This window comes from Dipodomys merriami, unplaced genomic scaffold, assembly GCF_024711535.1.
Source record: "Dipodomys merriami isolate MVZ:Mamm:240054 unplaced genomic scaffold, mDipMer1.0.p SCAF_153, whole genome shotgun sequence".
Classification (NCBI taxonomy): Eukaryota; Metazoa; Chordata; class Mammalia; order Rodentia; family Heteromyidae; genus Dipodomys; species Dipodomys merriami.
In genome coordinates this window covers 3,000,281-3,017,615 of record NW_027202860.1, presented here as the reverse complement: position 1 = coordinate 3,017,615, position 17,335 = coordinate 3,000,281, and the positions used below count along the sequence as shown (strand labels likewise).

The following is a 17,335-nucleotide window of genomic DNA, read 5'->3' as shown; positions in this document are numbered from 1 at the left end:
GCGGAGGGACAGCGCCCAGACCTAGAGTTCAGGCCCCATGACTGGACGCCCCTCCCCCCAAAAAAAACCTTTAACATATTCATTGTGCTCTCTGTCTCTGTCTGTCTCTGTCTCTTTGTCTCTATCTGCCTGTCTGTCTCTCTGCGTGCATGCGTGGTGCGTGCGTGCATGTGTGCATGCGTGGTGCGTGCGTGCACACTTGAGGAACAGCTCCACTTCTAGCTTTATGCTGGTTAATTGTAGATAAGGCCTCATGGACTTTCCTGCCTGGTTTGGCCTTGAACCATGATCTTCAGGGCTCAGTCTCCTGAGTAGTTAGGAGAACAGATGTGAGCCATTGGCACCTGGGTCACTGTGTCAATGTGCTGTCTTCTTAGGACTTTTCATTGAGCAAGACTTGTCTTGCTACAGTCATAGGCTCCTTCTATCATCTGCATATCACTTTCTCCTTTTGTAATGTGGGGATTTGGGAACATCCTCCTTCCAGGACATAGAAGCTCTGAAGGTTAAGTCCCTAAGACTTGGATAAAAAATTGATAGAAAAGCCAGGTGTTGGTGGTTCACCCATGTTATCCTAGCTCAGGAGGCTGAGATCTGAGAATCAGTCAGGGAAGAAGTCAATGAGACTCTATCTCCAATTAACCAGCAAAAAGCCAGAAGCGGAGCTGTGTGGCTCAAGTGGTAGCGTACTAGTCTTTAGTGAAAAAGCAAAGTGAGAGCATGAGGCTCTGCATTCAAGCCCCAGTACACACACACACGTTAAAAAAAAAAGAAAAGGAAAGAAGAAAAAGGAAGGAAAGGAAGAACAAGACATTGCAGAAGATGGTAGCATCCACTGGGCCAGCACAGCAGACTAATCAGGGGGCTTTCTATCTAGTCTGTCCACGCAGGATACGGACCTCTTGTTAAGAAGCCTTCATCAATATTTGTGCTTAAGGACTTTATCTGACCCTCCATCCCTAGCAGACCAGAGATGTCCCTAGAATCAACTCTCAGAAAGAAGGGCACACGTTGATGGACATGTACCTCTCTTTCTGTAGCCTCCAGGGGAACTTGAAAAAAATCTGAAGGGTAGACACAGAAAAGTACATAGCATATGTGCACGTTAACCAAGTACGCTAAGACAGAAACTAGGACAACAGGTGGAACTGTCCCCTGAGTGTCCCTGTATCACAGAGGGGATAGGCCCATTTCCCTTGGGCCCATTTGCTTCACAGCCTGGCTGTCCCTAAGGCTACCTGGACACACACTTTGTTGGCCAACTTTTCTGACCTCCCTCTCCTCACTCCTAGGATCACCCCAATTCTTGAGTGTGTGGAACAGAAAGAAATCTGCCTAGGATGGGACACAGTGAGAAGGGGAGGCAGAGATGGTGTGGAAGAGGCAGTCAGGAGCCATATGCCACAGGGCTGTTCTTGCTATGTGTGGATGTGTGATGTGTGGGTGGTCTGTCTCCTGGCATATTACCATATCATTCAGGGGGGAGGTTTAGCTTTGAAAAGCCGGTTTACTGTGGCGATTATTGTTCCAAAACAAGTATCTATATAAATAAGGAAATTAAAATAAAGTCACACACAAAATAAATTAGGTTAGCATGATTGATGCTAAATGCATAAAGGTGTGAATCACCGCAATACAGCTGTAATGGCTTTCTGAGTTGGCTAACTGCAGAAATATATCTTGCATTTCTCAACTCAGGCCTTGTGCTCCAGTGAGGGCCCAGTGGCAACTCCCACACCTGCACTGTGGGAGACAACCATTCCACCAGCCCTCCCAGTAGTATGAGTAGTTAGCCTACAGGTCTGACTAGTACCCAGTGACAGCAAATTCAGGGTGTTGAAAGATTGCCAACTCTAAAGCTGAGGAGGGTGTAACTCTATCCATGACTAATACTTGTCTTTGTTGCGATGTAGGTAAATCAGGTTTTATGTGGAATATTATTTACTGTGTACACAGACTTCCAAGTTAAGAGTTTTGCTGATTTTAGGGGGAAAAAATCCACAGCTTGGCACTAGTGGCTCATGCCTGTAATCCAATTCTGGAAGCTGAGATCTGAGGATCACAGTTTGAAGACAGCCCAGGCAGAAAAGTCCATGGCACTTGTATCTCCAATAAACTACTAGGAAAAAGCCGTAAGTGCTGTGACTCAAGTGATAGAGTGCTAACCTTGAGCAAAATAGCTCAGGGACAGCACCCAGGCCCTTAGTTCAAGCCCTAGGATCAGCACACACACACACATACATACACACACACACACACACACACACACACACACACACACACACACACACACACACACACACACACACACAGGTTACATTTGTAGGAATAGAAAGACAATACAATAGTTGTTGTCAGCTTGGGAGAAAGGAATGGAAAGCTGTTTCATGGGCATCAAATTTTAGTTTTACAAAAAAGTTCTAGAGATTGGCTGTAAAACTGTGAATTCATTTAATACTTCTGCATACCTTAACATGGTGGCAATAAGATATTCTATGCTTTTGGTATCCTACCATATCCTTTTTTTATGTGGTACTGGGAATTGAACCCAGGGCCTCATACTTGCTAGGCAAGTGCTCTAACACTTGAGTTACATCACCAATCCTTTTTGTTGTCATGTTTTTCTGGTTTTTGTTTTGTGGTAGGTTGTGGGGCTTGAACTCTGGGCCTGGGTGCTGTCTCTCAGCTCTTCAGCTCAAGGTGAGCGCTCTACCACTTGAGCCACAGTGCCACTTCTGGTTTTCTGAGTTTATTGGAGGTAAGAATCTCAGAGACTTTCCTGCCTGGGTTGGCTTTGAACTGCAATCCTCAGATCTCAGCCTCCTGAGTAGCTAGGATTACAGGTGTGAGCCACTGGTACCTGGCTCATATGTTTTTTGAGATGATGTCTAACTTTATCCTGGGTTGGACTCAAACTTAAGATCCACTTGCTCCCATCTCCTGATTAGCTGGTAGTACAAGTATGTACTGCCACATTTGTCCTATCATAAATTTTTAAAAATTAAAAATGAAACCTCAAACCATAGTTTGGACAACAGGTATTAAGTGCTGGGGTCTGGAATATATATGACTTCTCCTCTTGCTGCTGGCACTGCCAAAATTGACTACTTCAATCCCCTGATGTTCCCAGGATCAGTAAGAACCAAACAACCAAAGCCTACAAGGTGGCAAAGATCTCCCAGCTATTAGGCTGACAGAAAGCTCAGAGAGCTGCTCTATTCATGCAAACTACACAGATCCGGTTTTTCATCCCTATGGCTGCTGTTCTGACATGTCTTAAAGGTTTTACTAAGCTGTCACAACTTTTCCTGGACCCTGGCTGATGAGTCTGACAGCTGAGCTTTCTTAAACTGCTAGTGGTCACACTCCTGAGCATAGGAGGGGTCCATAGTGCCAGTGACACTTTGTCCCATATTGTTAAACTGGAACCTGAGCTGTATCAATTCAGCCTCTTTTCCTAGCAGGACAACTGGATGACCTAAACTGGGTTTTACTGAGTTGTGATGCTTATGAGACTGTTTGTGTCTGATCCAGGTCTGAAAAATGCTTAGAGATAAGCTCCAAAGTACAAGCTCCTTTTCTGACTCTCCATCCGATACTACTGGCCAGTCCAGTGAGGAGCTTGGACACTTGATAGGCTGTGAGCCCAACACATACTCCATTCTTGCTGATAGACACTATTGGTCTATGCCCATATTCCTAAGAGTGGCCAAATTTATAACAAGCTAGAGAAATCTCACATCAGCCGTTGCCGGTGGCTCACGCCTGTAATCCTAGCTACTCAAGAGGCTGAGATCTGAGAATCACGTTTCAAAGCCAGCCCGGGCAGGAAAGTCTGTGAGACTCTTATCTCCAATGAAACCACTAGAAAACCGGAAGTGATGCTGTGGCTCAAGTAGTAGTGTGCTCGCCTTGAGCTGAAGAGCACAGGGACAGCACCCAAGCCCAGACTAGGTGAAAGTTCTTTCTATGCCCTTGTTTTTCAGTCAAGGTAAACTCTCAAGACAGCCATGTCCAGTTGGGTTTGGAGCAAGGTCATGGTTTTGTCAGTGCATCCATGACCCTGGCCTAATGCAGAGTATAGTTCATCGCATGTCCCTGGAATGTGGGAGAGGACTAGGAAGTTGAGGGACCCTGCCCTTACTCAGAAGAGTAGCCTCCCTCTTCTGAGCAGGAAGATGCACTTCCCAGTGGACATATTGCCCAACCTCTCGTCTCACATAAAGCACGGCTGTTTGTGAATAGGTAACTAATGGAAGGGTGGCAACACAGGTTAGTGGCAAGAGTTTGGATTTAGATAGAGGATGGGACAGATCTGGTTCTTGTTCTGCCATCACTGAGATCAAGCTGGACAACTTGTGATATCTTAGATTCCTTCAACAAAGGAAAAAATTATCTATTTTATATTGCATGGATTAAAAGGAGGGGATGATGAACTGGAATTGAAACAGGTTAGTTTTCCTAACGCCTGATTACAACAGAGAGCTAGCTCTTCCTGAGGGCTCAGGGTGTGGTGGCATGCATGTGCTTTCCACATGGTCAGAGAAACAGACCTTCAGGACACTGAGCTAAAAACCACTTTCCAGAAGACTGAAGTTTCTGATACTTTCCCGTAGTCTTTCCCTCTGCCCTAAACCCGACTCTTGCAGGGTTGCAAACTGCATTTATCTAACTAGTCTACTGTGAGCCAGGCCATGGTGGCTCATGCCTGAAATCTTAGCCTGAGATCTGAAGATCATGTTTTGGAAGCTAGCCCAAGCAGAAAAGTACTTTCAGGAAAGAATGCATCCTGCCATTTAAAAAAGGTGCTAATCCTTGAGATAAGGAATGCATCCAATTTTCTCTCTTAGAAGCAACATAGTGCTTCTATGTTTCGAAATATCTTGTTTCTGAGTTGCCTTCACCAGGCCTCATTTCCCTAATCTATCCTGCTTCATTCCTTGGATTAGAAATCACTGAGAACCCCAGAGGGTGGCACTTGCTTCTTGCAGGCCTATTCACAATGCATCCATTTATACCTCCCAAAAAGATTTCAAGTACTGTGTGTGTAGTAAGCAGCAATCTACACTTGTCTACAAAAGCTGCTGTTTCCTCAGGTTCCACTCCTCCCAGATGCTGTTGTTCTGGTGCCCACGCACAGAACCCCTAGGGCTCCTATGTAGATTCACACATATAGTCTCTCCTAGTGATGCATTCACTCCTCAGCACTTCTCCTTGGTGGTCCCAGTTGTTGGACGTCTGAGTCACCTGCCAGTTCAGAGAGAACTTGGCAAAAACTAAAATATTAAAGAAGAAAAGTGCTTGAAGATTTTAAGGTACTCGCTTGATTTGGCCATATGGTTAAATCCTACTCCTCTCAAGCCTAAATTGTCCCAATTCCTCATTTGTTAAGATCCCTGCAAACATCAGTGTCAACCACTCTTAGCCAGTTATCTCCAGAGGTCATTCACTCCCAGGCAGCTAGCTTCCTTCTCTCCTTTGGGGGTGGGAGGAGTGGTGGTGGTCTCAATCAGGTGGCTCTCATTTCAAAGAATATCCTGAGAGCATTTAAGAGTTTAACACCCTTAAGATTTTGAGTTTGTTTTTTTTTAGGCCTTACTAGCCTTGGTTTCTAAGGTCACTCTGCTTCATTCCAATGGCAAAGACTCCTAGAAGACTTACCTAATAAAACCAGTGGGGTAAAGGGTATAGATAGCATATAGTTCTTTGGCCAACTTCATGTTCAGGCTGTGGCTCCCACATGTACCCTTAGGCTAGCCAATTGCCTGCCAATGCCCAGTTACTTCATCTGGAAATTGTGGAGGTAACAGCTACCTTACCAGGCTGACATAAAATAATGATCTGCACACAAGGCTAGGTGAGTACTGAGACTAGACAGGCTCACTCCAGCCCCCTTCCCTCAGCTACATGGTGGGCTGCCTGTTTGTGTGAAGTCCTTTACTAGCAAATTCCAAATAGGACAACCATCCCCCAGCACTATAGCACTAGCTCCTTGCACTTAGGACCACACTTTGTATCCCCATGGCCTAGTGCAATGCATGGTAAGGAATCTATAGCATGAATGAATGAATGCATTTTTACTATATCATAGTTGGATTCCAGATTGTGTTAAAGAACAAGCAGGGAGGTGGTAAGTTAGTGAACACACACACACACGTAAGGAACACCTGTTTTTAAATGTTTTCCTATTCTAGGACAGAAGTGGTAACATAGTCAAGAGGTTGGATTCTGGGGATAGTTTGAATTCAAGATTCATTTTCTGCAATTTACTCAGGGGCTGGGGATGTGGCGAATTTATAAGGTACTTGTCTAGCATGCATGAAACTTTGAATTCTATTCCCAGCACTGTCAACAAGTAAAAAGATAAGCATATATGGTAGAGGGCTCCAGGAAAAGGATTCTCAATAAATGTTGCAAGATTGGGACTCAAACTAGGTACCTGAAGCTTTGCTTATTGGCTGGCACTATACCAACTGAGCTTTGCTTCCAACCCCGGTGCATTGTTTTTACATATCACTCTTACCTGAAGGTTATACCTTAGGGTTTTGGCTCTTTTAGATAAAGCTCAAGACTCCTCTCATGTTTCTCTCTCCTCTCTTCCCCTCTTAAGTTTGGGGAATAGATATAAAAGGAGGTTCTGCCCTTAAGGAGTTACAACCCAAAGGGAAACCAATAGAACCATTTACATAACAGCATGATTCAAACCAAGAAGGAGGTTACCTCTGGTTTTCAAGTATAAAAAAGGGGCAGGGCTGGGAATGTGGTTTAGTGGTAGAGTGTATGCATGAAGCCTTGAATTTGTTTCTTCAATACCACATAAACAGAAAAGGCCAGAAGTGGCACTGTAGCTCAAGTGGTAGAGTGCTAGCCTTGGGTAAAAGAAGCTCAGGGTCAGTGCCCAGATCCTGAGTTCAAGCCCCAGGACTGGGGGATGGAGGGAGGTAAAAAGTAAAAAAGGGGCATTTGAACAACTAGAGAGGTTGGAGCAGAGAAAGCTGATGTGAGCCTTGAGGCCTTGATACAAACTAACCAGACCAGGAACTGGTTATTTTCTAGAGGTTCCTAGGCCCAATCTGCCTGCAGCCCTGATCTGTAGATCATTTAAAGGACAGACTGAGGTGGGCAAATAAAAGCCAGGCTAGTTAGACCTGCTATAAAGACCAAACTGTCTATCAGGCAAGATATGATCATGTAACCTGGGAACAGATGGTACTTTCTGATGCTATCTGGTAGAGAGTGGAATTCAGGAGGACTGAGTGGAAAGGTTGAGAAATTTTCATCATCGCTGTTCTACAGTAAAGTTTAGGATTCACTTCAAGCACAGGATTTATTCACATCTAGTGTGAAATGGAAGGCTATGTTTCTCCAGTGGTGAGATTCAATCTGAACAGAAACATTGGTTTCATTATCACTGTTAACTTTTGAATCAATGGCTCATTAGGTAATAGATTTGATAGGAATTCCCCTATGTAAAAGGGAAAGAGCAAAGCACTTTGTGAGTAACACAGGATCAGTAAGGTAGGGGGTTGTCTGGATATGGCTTGACACTTTGGAAACCTTCAATATGGCTAATATATTTGATATAGCTATTTTTAATATATTCAATATAGTCATTCTATAGCTAATGTATTTTAAAGTACTTTTCCATATTATACCGTATTTCTCCAAGTGACAAATTCAGAGGAAACCAGCACAGACCTCATAGCACAGCATCTCAGCTACTTGAGACCAACTACTTCAGGCAGCAGTGACAGAACATAGATGTCTACCAGGTAAGCGGCTTCTGATTCAAAAGTCAAGGCATGTAAAAGAGGAAACTGGGTGTTGGACATTATCATGCTAAGTACTTTATTCATCAGTCTAATTAGTTCTCATCTTGAACTAATCAAAAAATTAGAATAAGTAATTTGACTCATAGAGAGTTCCATCTCAAACTTTTATACTACATCAACTCATGCCTTTTAAAAACTACTTTTTTCTTCAATGGAATTTTGCAGCTGTCTTTTCCCACTATCTAGGTGACCATATTACGTGGTATAAAAACAGTGAAATACAAAGATGCAATGCACACTAAATATAATTAACGACTCAGTTTATTAGTTGTCTTGATTAAGTAAAACTATGGAGTGAAAATAACCAGGTAGAAATAGGTTTTTTCTTTTTTTAAATGATAAGCTTACAAGGTGACAGAGACAGGGAGGACACTCTCAGGGATGATGACACAGGACACAGGGAAAGCGAGTATGAATTCAGGCTGCTATTTCAAGCCAGAACTCGCCTCTTCATACCACTGAGTTTGAAGTTTTGACAGAGCCACTTCTAAGCATCAGTAGTTTTAAACTTAATAATGTAAAAACTTCACTTTATCAGCTCTTTTTTTTAAGCTTTGGAGAGAATCTCTTGCTGGGAAGATATTTATTCCAGAGCCTCCTGCCCTTTTGGAGGCCTCTTCATCCTTGAATAGGGACTTAGGGTATCATCCACTACAAAATCATACAGGACTTTCAGCCAAGAATTGTAGTGGGGAAGGTTGTCATAATATTCAGCTGCGATTTTCCTCACCTAGAAGTGAACAAAGACAGCAAGGTGAATAGGGTCACTGAGGCCTCTTGAAGGTGACAACAGAGAGGGTCAAAACACCAAGCCATACAAATGCCCATACCTTTAATCACTTAAAAAAAATCTCTTATTTTATCTTGTTGATACAATCATACACTTTAAGTCGGTACATTGTTTAGATTATGTCTCACTATAACTGCTAAAAAAGTCATTCCATTGTTTTATTCCTGTTAAATGCTCAATAGTTCTATACAATGGAACTATTATAGTATAACTATGAGATGGTAGGTAGTTATTGAATGAGCAAGACTGGGAAGTGGTACTGTGGTTCAAGGTGGTAGAGAGCTAGCCTTGAGCACAAAGAGGTATAGAAACAGTGCCCAGGGTCCTGAGTTCAAGCCCCACAACCACCACCACCACCACCAACAACAACAAAAAACAAACAAAAAAACCCCCAAAAAACTAAAAGTAAGAATGAATAAAACTTGTACTCCTTTGCAGACATATGTATCAGAGAAAGAGCAGGAAAGGCATAATCTCACTCTTCACATGTTTGTTAGTTTAGCTAAGGAATAATGACACCATAGAAAACAGAGAAGTGAATTACCACTGAGGTAGAATGGGCAGTAAGGGAGCTAATGTCTGACTAAGGTTAGTTTTCAATTCTGAGAACCTCAAAAAAACTCATGTTGTACTTCATGTTGGGAAAAATTCTTGTGTTCAACTAATGATTAGATTTTTCCTGAACCCAAAATCCCTTAAAAAAAATCTGCTTCCCACTCCTGGAAGAGGCAAACAGTCCTCACAGTATTCAGCAGGACACTGGCAGGATACCAAGAACAGGGGCCTAGTAGCATTCTATATCTCAAGTTTAATGCTGTCTTTAGTCAAGTAGATGCTGTTTTCTCCTTAATACTTTATCAAAAAAATGAAAGACCTACTGAGCCCTTGAAAGAATAGTAAATTAAGCCCTCATCTGACTTTTCCTCAACCTGGTTTTTTTTTTAACCAACAATTTACTATACATGGATTCTTCATATACTGCTTATGGAACAAACACACACTCTTTGTTGAAGCTATGGATGGTTCAGGTAAAGTTAAAGATGATACCAAGTTATCTCTAATATTTCATCACCAAATATTACAACATGTATTTCCAAAGAATATTTTTCCAACAAAGCCAGAATTCCATTATCATAACTGACAAATGGGACAATGACACAATATTATCTAAAACATATCCAGACTGTAAAATGCCATTTGTAACTTGTTCTGTCCTCCCTTTGGGGCTCCAAAGCAGTATCAACTGATATGTGTCTTGTTGTCATGTTATGTAAGTTTTAAACAGTCAATGTTTAAATTTTTGATTAGGTGGATGTGACAGCATGATGTATGATGGCTAGGGTTCCCTTGTATCATAGCTTTAAAATAAAATCAAGAGGGCTGGGAAGTTGGCTCAGTGGTAGAGTGCTTGCCTTGCATGCATGAAGCCCTGGGTTCGATTTCTTACCACCACATAAGCAGAAAAAAGCTATGACTCAAGTGGTAGAGCGCTAGCCTTGAGCTGAAGAGCTGAGGGACAGTGCCCAGACCCAAAGTTCAATTCCCATGACTGACAAAAAATAAAATAAAATAATACTAGTTCCCTTTAAAAAATTTGGAGTTTTTTTCCTATAATAAGCCTTTTGTCAGCCTTTCTACCCAGTTAAAGGCTAATAAGACAACTTAGTAGGAAGATAGCAGATAAGAATGATTATTTTTAGAAAAGATGAAGAATCAAGGTTAAAATGTCTTCTTTCATTTACTCCACAAACAATACACTAAAAGTCAAGGAAAAGAGACAGTATCTTGTAGACAGCTTTGGTTTGCTATTTCTGAGTTACTTTACCACCTGAAAGATTCTGTACATCCTCCAAAACTCTTGAACCCTACGGACAGCCACTAAGCTTAATATATAAGATAATGAAACCTCAACAAAATTTGGCTGGTGGAGACAACATATATACTCTTTACTTTAAACAAATTTTTTTTTGATACTCAGCTTAGATTCACAACATATATGAGATCGCTTTTAAATTGAGCAAGTTAAGACTAATTCTGATTATATAACCATCATAAGTTTAAATGTCAAATCTTTTACTTACCAATGGAAGGTTTCTTCCAGGAATATTGGGGAAGTCATGATGTTCATTGTGATAACCTACATTGAAGGTAAGTAAATTCAGAGGCCCATAATATGAGTAAGTTTCATGTCCTTTTAAGAACATGTAATGTTCAGCTATAAAATGTCCAGAAATTGGGTGTAAACCCAGACCAAGTAGAGATGCAGCCAACATGTAGACTAAAGACTTAATTCCAAATACATAGTAAACTATAATATCAAAAATAATCTGAGCCACAGTATTGATCACTTCCAGATAAGAAATGGGTTTGGGGTTGATGAACAGAGGCCGGAAACTATAAAAGAGAGGCTGAAGAATAACCCATACAAACTTTCTTAATGTGGTACAGAAGAACCAGCCCTCAAAATCAGTAGGAATGTCCACATCAATGCCATCAGCTCCCAGGTATCGATGATGATCCATGTGATACCTCTTAAAGGAAATAGAATATGGAACCCCAATAGGAAAATTAGCAAACATTCCAAACCAGCGATTCCACAGTGACTTGTGGTGGCCAAAGGCAAGATTGTGAGAAATTTCATGAATAGCCAGAGTCATTGAGTGATTAAGGCAACTGCCGAAGACATAGGCCCAAAATATGACCCATTTCCAGTCCAAGTCTTTTACTAAGTAAAATGCAACCACCTGAGTGAAAAACATCATAATTATAATCCATATCAATCTGGGATCAGGTTTCATCAAGGATTTTATCTCTGGATACTTGGCTGTAAGAAAAAAAACAAAAAACAATCAGGAATAGAGTAAAGTACAGAGTAGTCTAGCAATTATAATTAAGTAAATATTCCTCTAAATTATAATGTTCCCTATCAAAGTCTTTACCAAATACTTATCTCCTTTAGGGAAAGAATATATCCTGATATTAAACAAAATACTGTTACACAACAATTATATCAATGTTTAGACAGAATCCTGTCATATTTGCTTTATGTAAAATTTTAAGTCAACACATCTAACAAAGGGCAGTTTCATTTTATAGATATCTCAATATCATGAACATAAACTTCAGTCAGTCATGGTGGTTCAAAACTAAGCATGGTCACACATGCCTGTAGCCCCAGCCCTCAGAAGGCTGAAACAAAAGGACAGAGTTCAAGGCTAGCTTGGGTATATAGGGAGTTCCAGGACAATCCAGGCTACATAGCAGGACCCTGTGTCAGAAAAAGCAGATCAACCAATCAAACAACAAATAGGTCAGGCTTGGTGGATCGTAGTTGTAATCCTAGCTATCTGGGAGGCAGAGACCAGGGGATCATAATTCTAGGCTAACTCGGGAAAAAAGTTCACTCACCAGACTCCATTTCAATCAACAGCAATGAGGAGTGCCCATGGTGATGCAAGAAAGTACAAACAGGACAATCTTGCTCCAGGCTAGCCCAGGCAAAAAGCAAAATCCAGTCTGGGGGGGTAGGGGTGAGGCTGTCAAAGTGGATCTTGTGGTAGAATGCCTGATTAGCAAATACAAAGTCCTGAGTTCAAACTTCAGTATAGCCTAAAACCAACCAACAAACAAAACAATCCAAAAGGAAAAAAACCAAAAACACAAAAACCACCAATCAGCCAGGTAGGCTGACTCATACCTATAATCCTAGGACTCAAGACTGAACCAGGATTGAGAGAGTTCAAGGCCAACCTGAACCCAAGCTGTTTCAAATACACAACAATAACACAATAACACAAGGAAAAGTACAGTCTTCTCAACCAATGGTCTGAACAAACCGTTAGCAATATTCAGAAGAATGGAGTTGGACTCCCTTCTACAGACCACACAAAAACTAACTAAAAATGGATGGATCATATAGAAAAAAACTATAAGACTTGTGATAGTTGTGATTTTCTAAATACTGTAACAAAAATACAAATGACCAAAGGAAAAAAATAAATTTGACTGCAAGGTCTTTTCTGTTGTGCATGGTAGTATCAAAAAAGTGAACTGACAATCTAAAGAGAACATGTTTGTAAATCACCTATCTCACAAAGGAATTTTGACCAGAATATATAAAGAACCTTAACACCTTTATGCTAATAAACCATTTAAAATAGACAGGTGTCTACAAAAAACATATAAAAGTGCTGATAAGCACATGAAAGATGTTTACCATCGTTAGTCATTAGAAAAATACAAACTTAAACCAGAGATGCAACTTCATACCCACTAGAATGGCTATAAAAAAGGCAAGCAGTAGCAAAGATGTGAATAAACTAGACTCTTCATACACTGCTGGTGGGAAAGTATACTGCTCCACACAGTTCAACAGTTAATTCAAAATGATAAAAACAGAATTTCCAATGATACAGCAATTCTACTCCTAGATCTCAACCCCCCCCATAAAATAAAGCTATACATTCATACAATATCTTGTATATGAACATTAAATAGTAATATTCAAAACAGTTAAGAAGGGGAAATAACCCATATGTCTACCAAATAAAGAATAAACAAAATGTGGTATAGCTCCCTGCAAAGCAGTATCTGGCTACAAGGAATGAAGTACTGACACATTATAAAATGTATGACCTTTAAAAACACTAAGTAACTTAAAACAAACAAACAGACAACACATTAAGTAAAACAAGCCACAGATCAAAGACCATATTTTGTATGAAATGTCCCTACTAGCAAACTTACAGTGACAGAAAGTTGATTGTCATCCAGAACTTGGAGGTCAGTATGGGGATATGAAAAATTAGGTGATTCATACAGCTATGAATATACTAAAATACACTGAATTGTATACTTTAAATGGGTAAATTTTATGATGCGTGATTTACTTTTCCATAAAGATGTTCAAAACGTTTCCTATCAAGTAAATAGTAAAGGAAGAACTGATTGACTTATCCTTATTTGACCCATTAACACGGTCTAGTCTAGCCCTCATTAATACCAAATACATTGGTTTTTTTGGGTGAAGACGGCTCGGAAATCAAACTCATGTCCTTGAGCATGCCAGGCAAGTACCCTACCAACTGAGTTGCTGTCCCCAGCCTCCAGATGCCCTTATTTTCTTACCTATTTTTTTTTATTTTATTTGTGAACATACTGTACAGAGGGGTTACAATTACATGGGCAGGATAATACGTACATTTCTTACCAAGCATTGCAGCCTCCTCCTTTTTTTTACCCTTCACGTCCCTTCCCAGCCTCCTCCCTCTTACCTATTTTTTAAGAAAGGATCTTATGCTGCCCCAAGCTGGCCTTGGGATTTGAGATTCTCCAGCCTTGGCCTTTTGAATAGTTGGGATTATAGGCACTTCATCACTGTGATTGGCTAAGGAGTCTTTAAATAAACTTTTAATGTGAAGTCTAAATGTGATTTTTTTTTTTTTGCAGTGCTGGATTCAACCCTGATCCTCTATCTGTGTGAATTACACAGCAGCTAGCTAAGTGTACACTATACAGAGTTCATTATTAACCAATATATATATGTTCTAGAATGCTTCCCCCTCTCCAAAAAAGAAAAACATAATATCTTAAGTATAATTTAAACTAACCTCCAGATTCTTATCTTTCTGAGGATATTCCATCTCTTACTTCTAAAGCAGTATTTACACCTGCTTGGCAAATGTTTTTCATTGAGAAGTATCTAGTCCATGTATTTATTCACTTATTTATTAATATTATTATGTTGCTGGTCCTGGGGCTTGAACTTTGGGCCTGGGAGCTGACTCTGAGCTTCTTTTACTCAAGGTGGGTACTCTACCACTTGAGCCATAGCGCCACTTCTGGTTTTCTAGTGGTTTATTAGAGATAAGAGTCTCACAGACTCTCCTGTCTGGGCTGGTTTTGAACCCTCAGATCTCAGCTTCCTGAGTAGCTAGAATTATAGTCATGAACCATTGGCGCCTGGCTCTAGTCCTTTCAAATTTCCAAATAGAATCATTCAGTGATGACAAATTTGTAGAAAAAAGGCTCAGCGCTGAGCTTCCTTGTTTTCACTGCTTCCTTGTTTTTCTGATTATTGGATAGCTCAATTTCAGTATTTGAGAATCAATTTTTACAAATGGACACCAGATTATTCTTAAACATGTAGTGAAGGCAAAGATAAAATGTACATCAATGTACATTCTATCAAGTATGGGTAAAACAATGTATGTTTTAATTAAGAAAGAAGAACTATGGTTTGGCTATGGCCTCACAAAAAAGGTTCATGTACTGAAGGCCTCGTCTCCAGCTGGTGGGTCCAAACACTGAAAAGTAACTGGTTCAGAGGAAAGGGACCTAATTAAGGAATTGATCCCTTGAGAAATTTATAACATGAGGGCATTATTGAGAGGTGGAATCCAGCTAGAGAAAGAAGCCACTGTGGATGTGAAAACATACCCCTTGTCGGGACTCTTTCTGGTGTCTGTCTCCTCTCTCTCTCTCTCCCAGCTTACTAACCGCCAAGTGGCTCTGTTCATCAAACCTTCTTTATGTTCTGCCCCGCATCAGCCCAAAAGCAATGGAGAGGATGAAATCTCTCTTAAACAGGGAGTCAGAATAAATCCTTCCTCCCTCAAAGTTGTTTCTCTCGGCTACTTGTTAAGCCCCAAAACACAAACACAAAACCTAACCCAAAGATACTTAAAGCACTCTTCCTTATAAGCAATGACAAAGATTTATTCTCTTAATTTTGTGATGAATTTTTAAATTCCATTTCACAGGGCTGGGGTTCAGAGCTCAGTGGCAGAATGCTTACTTAGCATTAGGAGGCACCAAGTTCCCAGTATGAGGTGAACCCCCCCCCCAACCCAACCCAACCATCAATAGCATCAACAAACTCTTCTGCACAAGAAACATGAAATTTCTAAATTTAGATACTCCTGTAAAAATCAGGGCCTTGCCTTTTCCTTTGGGCAAATGCACGTTAAGAAAAACTATAGGAATGTTGTATATAAGAAAGAATTCCTGGACTGGGAAGGCGGCTCAGTGGTAGAGTTCTTGCCTTGCATGCCTGAGGCCCTGGGTTTGATTCCTCAGCACCACATATGCAAAAAAAAAGAAAAAAAAAAGAAAGAATGAATTCCTCATAATCAATGCTCTATCCATTACTTTCCTCGAAAAAAAAATTTTTTTTAAAGAGTAGAATCTAGAAGCATATTCCTTTCCTATCCGAGCATCAGAAATCAAATAGCAAATTCTCTTTGGAGATAGCCTAACCCAGATTAGAATCTTCCTCTGAACATCTACTCTTTATTCTCCACCTCATCTTTTAAAATGCCAAACTGGTTGAATAGCTCAGAAGGATTAAATTAAGAAATCCTCAGCTCAACCAACGCCTAGCGTGTCACTAAGACAAGCCGGCGAGTACTTGGACGGTCCAAAATACTCTGCAAAGTTAGGCCTAGTTAGGGTGGCCCCAAAGGCCTAAGTGAGCCGTCAGAACCTCAGCAGGCTACGCTGAGTATCTTTCCTATTGGGCAAGTCTTCCGCTTTTCGGTCGTTTCACCATAGAACCGAGCCGGATGGGATGCGTCGGGGACTCGGTCGGTCCTCGGTCGGTCGCAGGCTGGTGTGAGGAGCGTTAGGACCGGGGTGTCCGGGAAGGCCTTGGGGTCACGGGGGCGAGGGGACGCCCCGCCAGGTCCGCTCAGGACCACGTGAGCGAGGCTCCGGGGATGCCCCAGGACCGCGCCCTGAGCCGGCCTCTCCGGCTGCCCCGAGGCACTCGCCGCGGACCGCGGGGGAGCCAGCCACACAGCGGGCAAAGAAAGAGATGTTCCAGCCGGAGGGTCGGGAGCGGCCCGGGCTGGGGTCTTCCTTAGCCCCCACCTGCCAGCCCGGGCGCCGGCTCCCGGGCAGCGTCCGCACTGCGTCCCCCAAGGGCTCCCCAGGGAGCGCGGGGACGCGCGGGACCCCCGTCCGCCCGGCCCCCTCCCCCCACAGCCCGCCCGGCGCCTCGCCCCGGCCTCTTCCGCGCCGGCGCGGAGGGCGGCGGGCCACCAGCCGCGGCGGCCGCACTCACGGTGGGGAACGGGCTGCTAACGGGCCACGGCAACCCCGGGCCGCCCAGGACCCGCTGGGGGCCGGCGCGGAAGGCCGCGCACGCACATAACGGGGCGCCGGCGGGTCTCACCCAGGATCTCTCGACGCCGGTCGGTGTGGGGCTGGTCCGTGTAGACCCACTCGAAATCTTCTCGAGACACGCGGCTCCCCATGGCGCCAGGAGTTCACGGGCCAGCTCCTCAGACGTGACGACTGCTCCTCCGAGGCGGCACCCCGGCTCGTGTCAGCCGGCGGCGGGCGCGGCGGGGGGAACACGGGAAGGGGTGGGGCCATCGGGGGCGGGCGCTCGTGGCTCCGCCCCCGGCTGCCTGGGCCCCGCCCCTCGCGGCTCTGCTCGGCCCCGCCCCGCCCCGCCCGGCTGTCTCTAGGGAAGGAGCTGGTTGGTGGGCTTGGCTGCAGGCGCCCGGCATTCTGGGGCACCCACACCGGGCCTGGGTTCCGTGGCTCAGAGCTGTGAGGTTCAGAGGTTACGTGGCTCTTGAGTCAGCAGCACGTCCCAGATCCCTCTCACCTGCTGGTGTTCGTGCTCTGCAGAAGCCGCTGTCGTGCCTCGTGGCTCGGCGGGAGGACAGGAAGTCCTGGAGCTGAGGTGGCTGGAGCAACACCTCGT

General features: G+C 43.0%; 1 protein-coding gene across 1 annotated transcript; it reads right to left on the bottom strand.

The window, feature by feature from the left end:
• Positions 1 to 8,075: 8,075 nt before the first annotated feature.
• On the bottom strand, positions 8,076 to 16,975 carry LOC138827299 (sphingolipid delta(4)-desaturase DES1). The gene is made up of 3 exons (XM_070022806.1): positions 16,796 to 16,975; positions 10,704 to 11,446; positions 8,076 to 8,562 (listed from the first exon to the last, which is right to left on the bottom strand). Exons 1-3 carry the CDS (start codon positions 16,875 to 16,877, stop codon positions 8,416 to 8,418), a joined length of 972 nt encoding a protein of 323 aa, XP_069878907.1. The 5' UTR covers positions 16,878 to 16,975; the 3' UTR covers positions 8,076 to 8,415.
• Positions 16,976 to 17,335: the final 360 nt, after the last annotated feature.

Bases quoted from the DNA above. Each gene is read 5' to 3' on its own strand.
- LOC138827299 (XM_070022806.1), bottom strand. From the start codon at position 16,877: ATGGGGAGCCGCGTGTCTCGAGAAGATTTCGAGTGGGTCTACACGGAC. The intron at 11,447-16,795 runs GTGAGACCCGCC...TTTTTCTTACAG, and splicing joins CCGGCGTCGAGAGATCCTGG to CCAAGTATCCAGAGATAAAA. The intron at 8,563-10,703 runs GTAAGTAAAAGA...GTTCACTTCTAG, and splicing joins CTGGAAGAAACCTTCCATTG to GTGAGGAAAATCGCAGCTGA.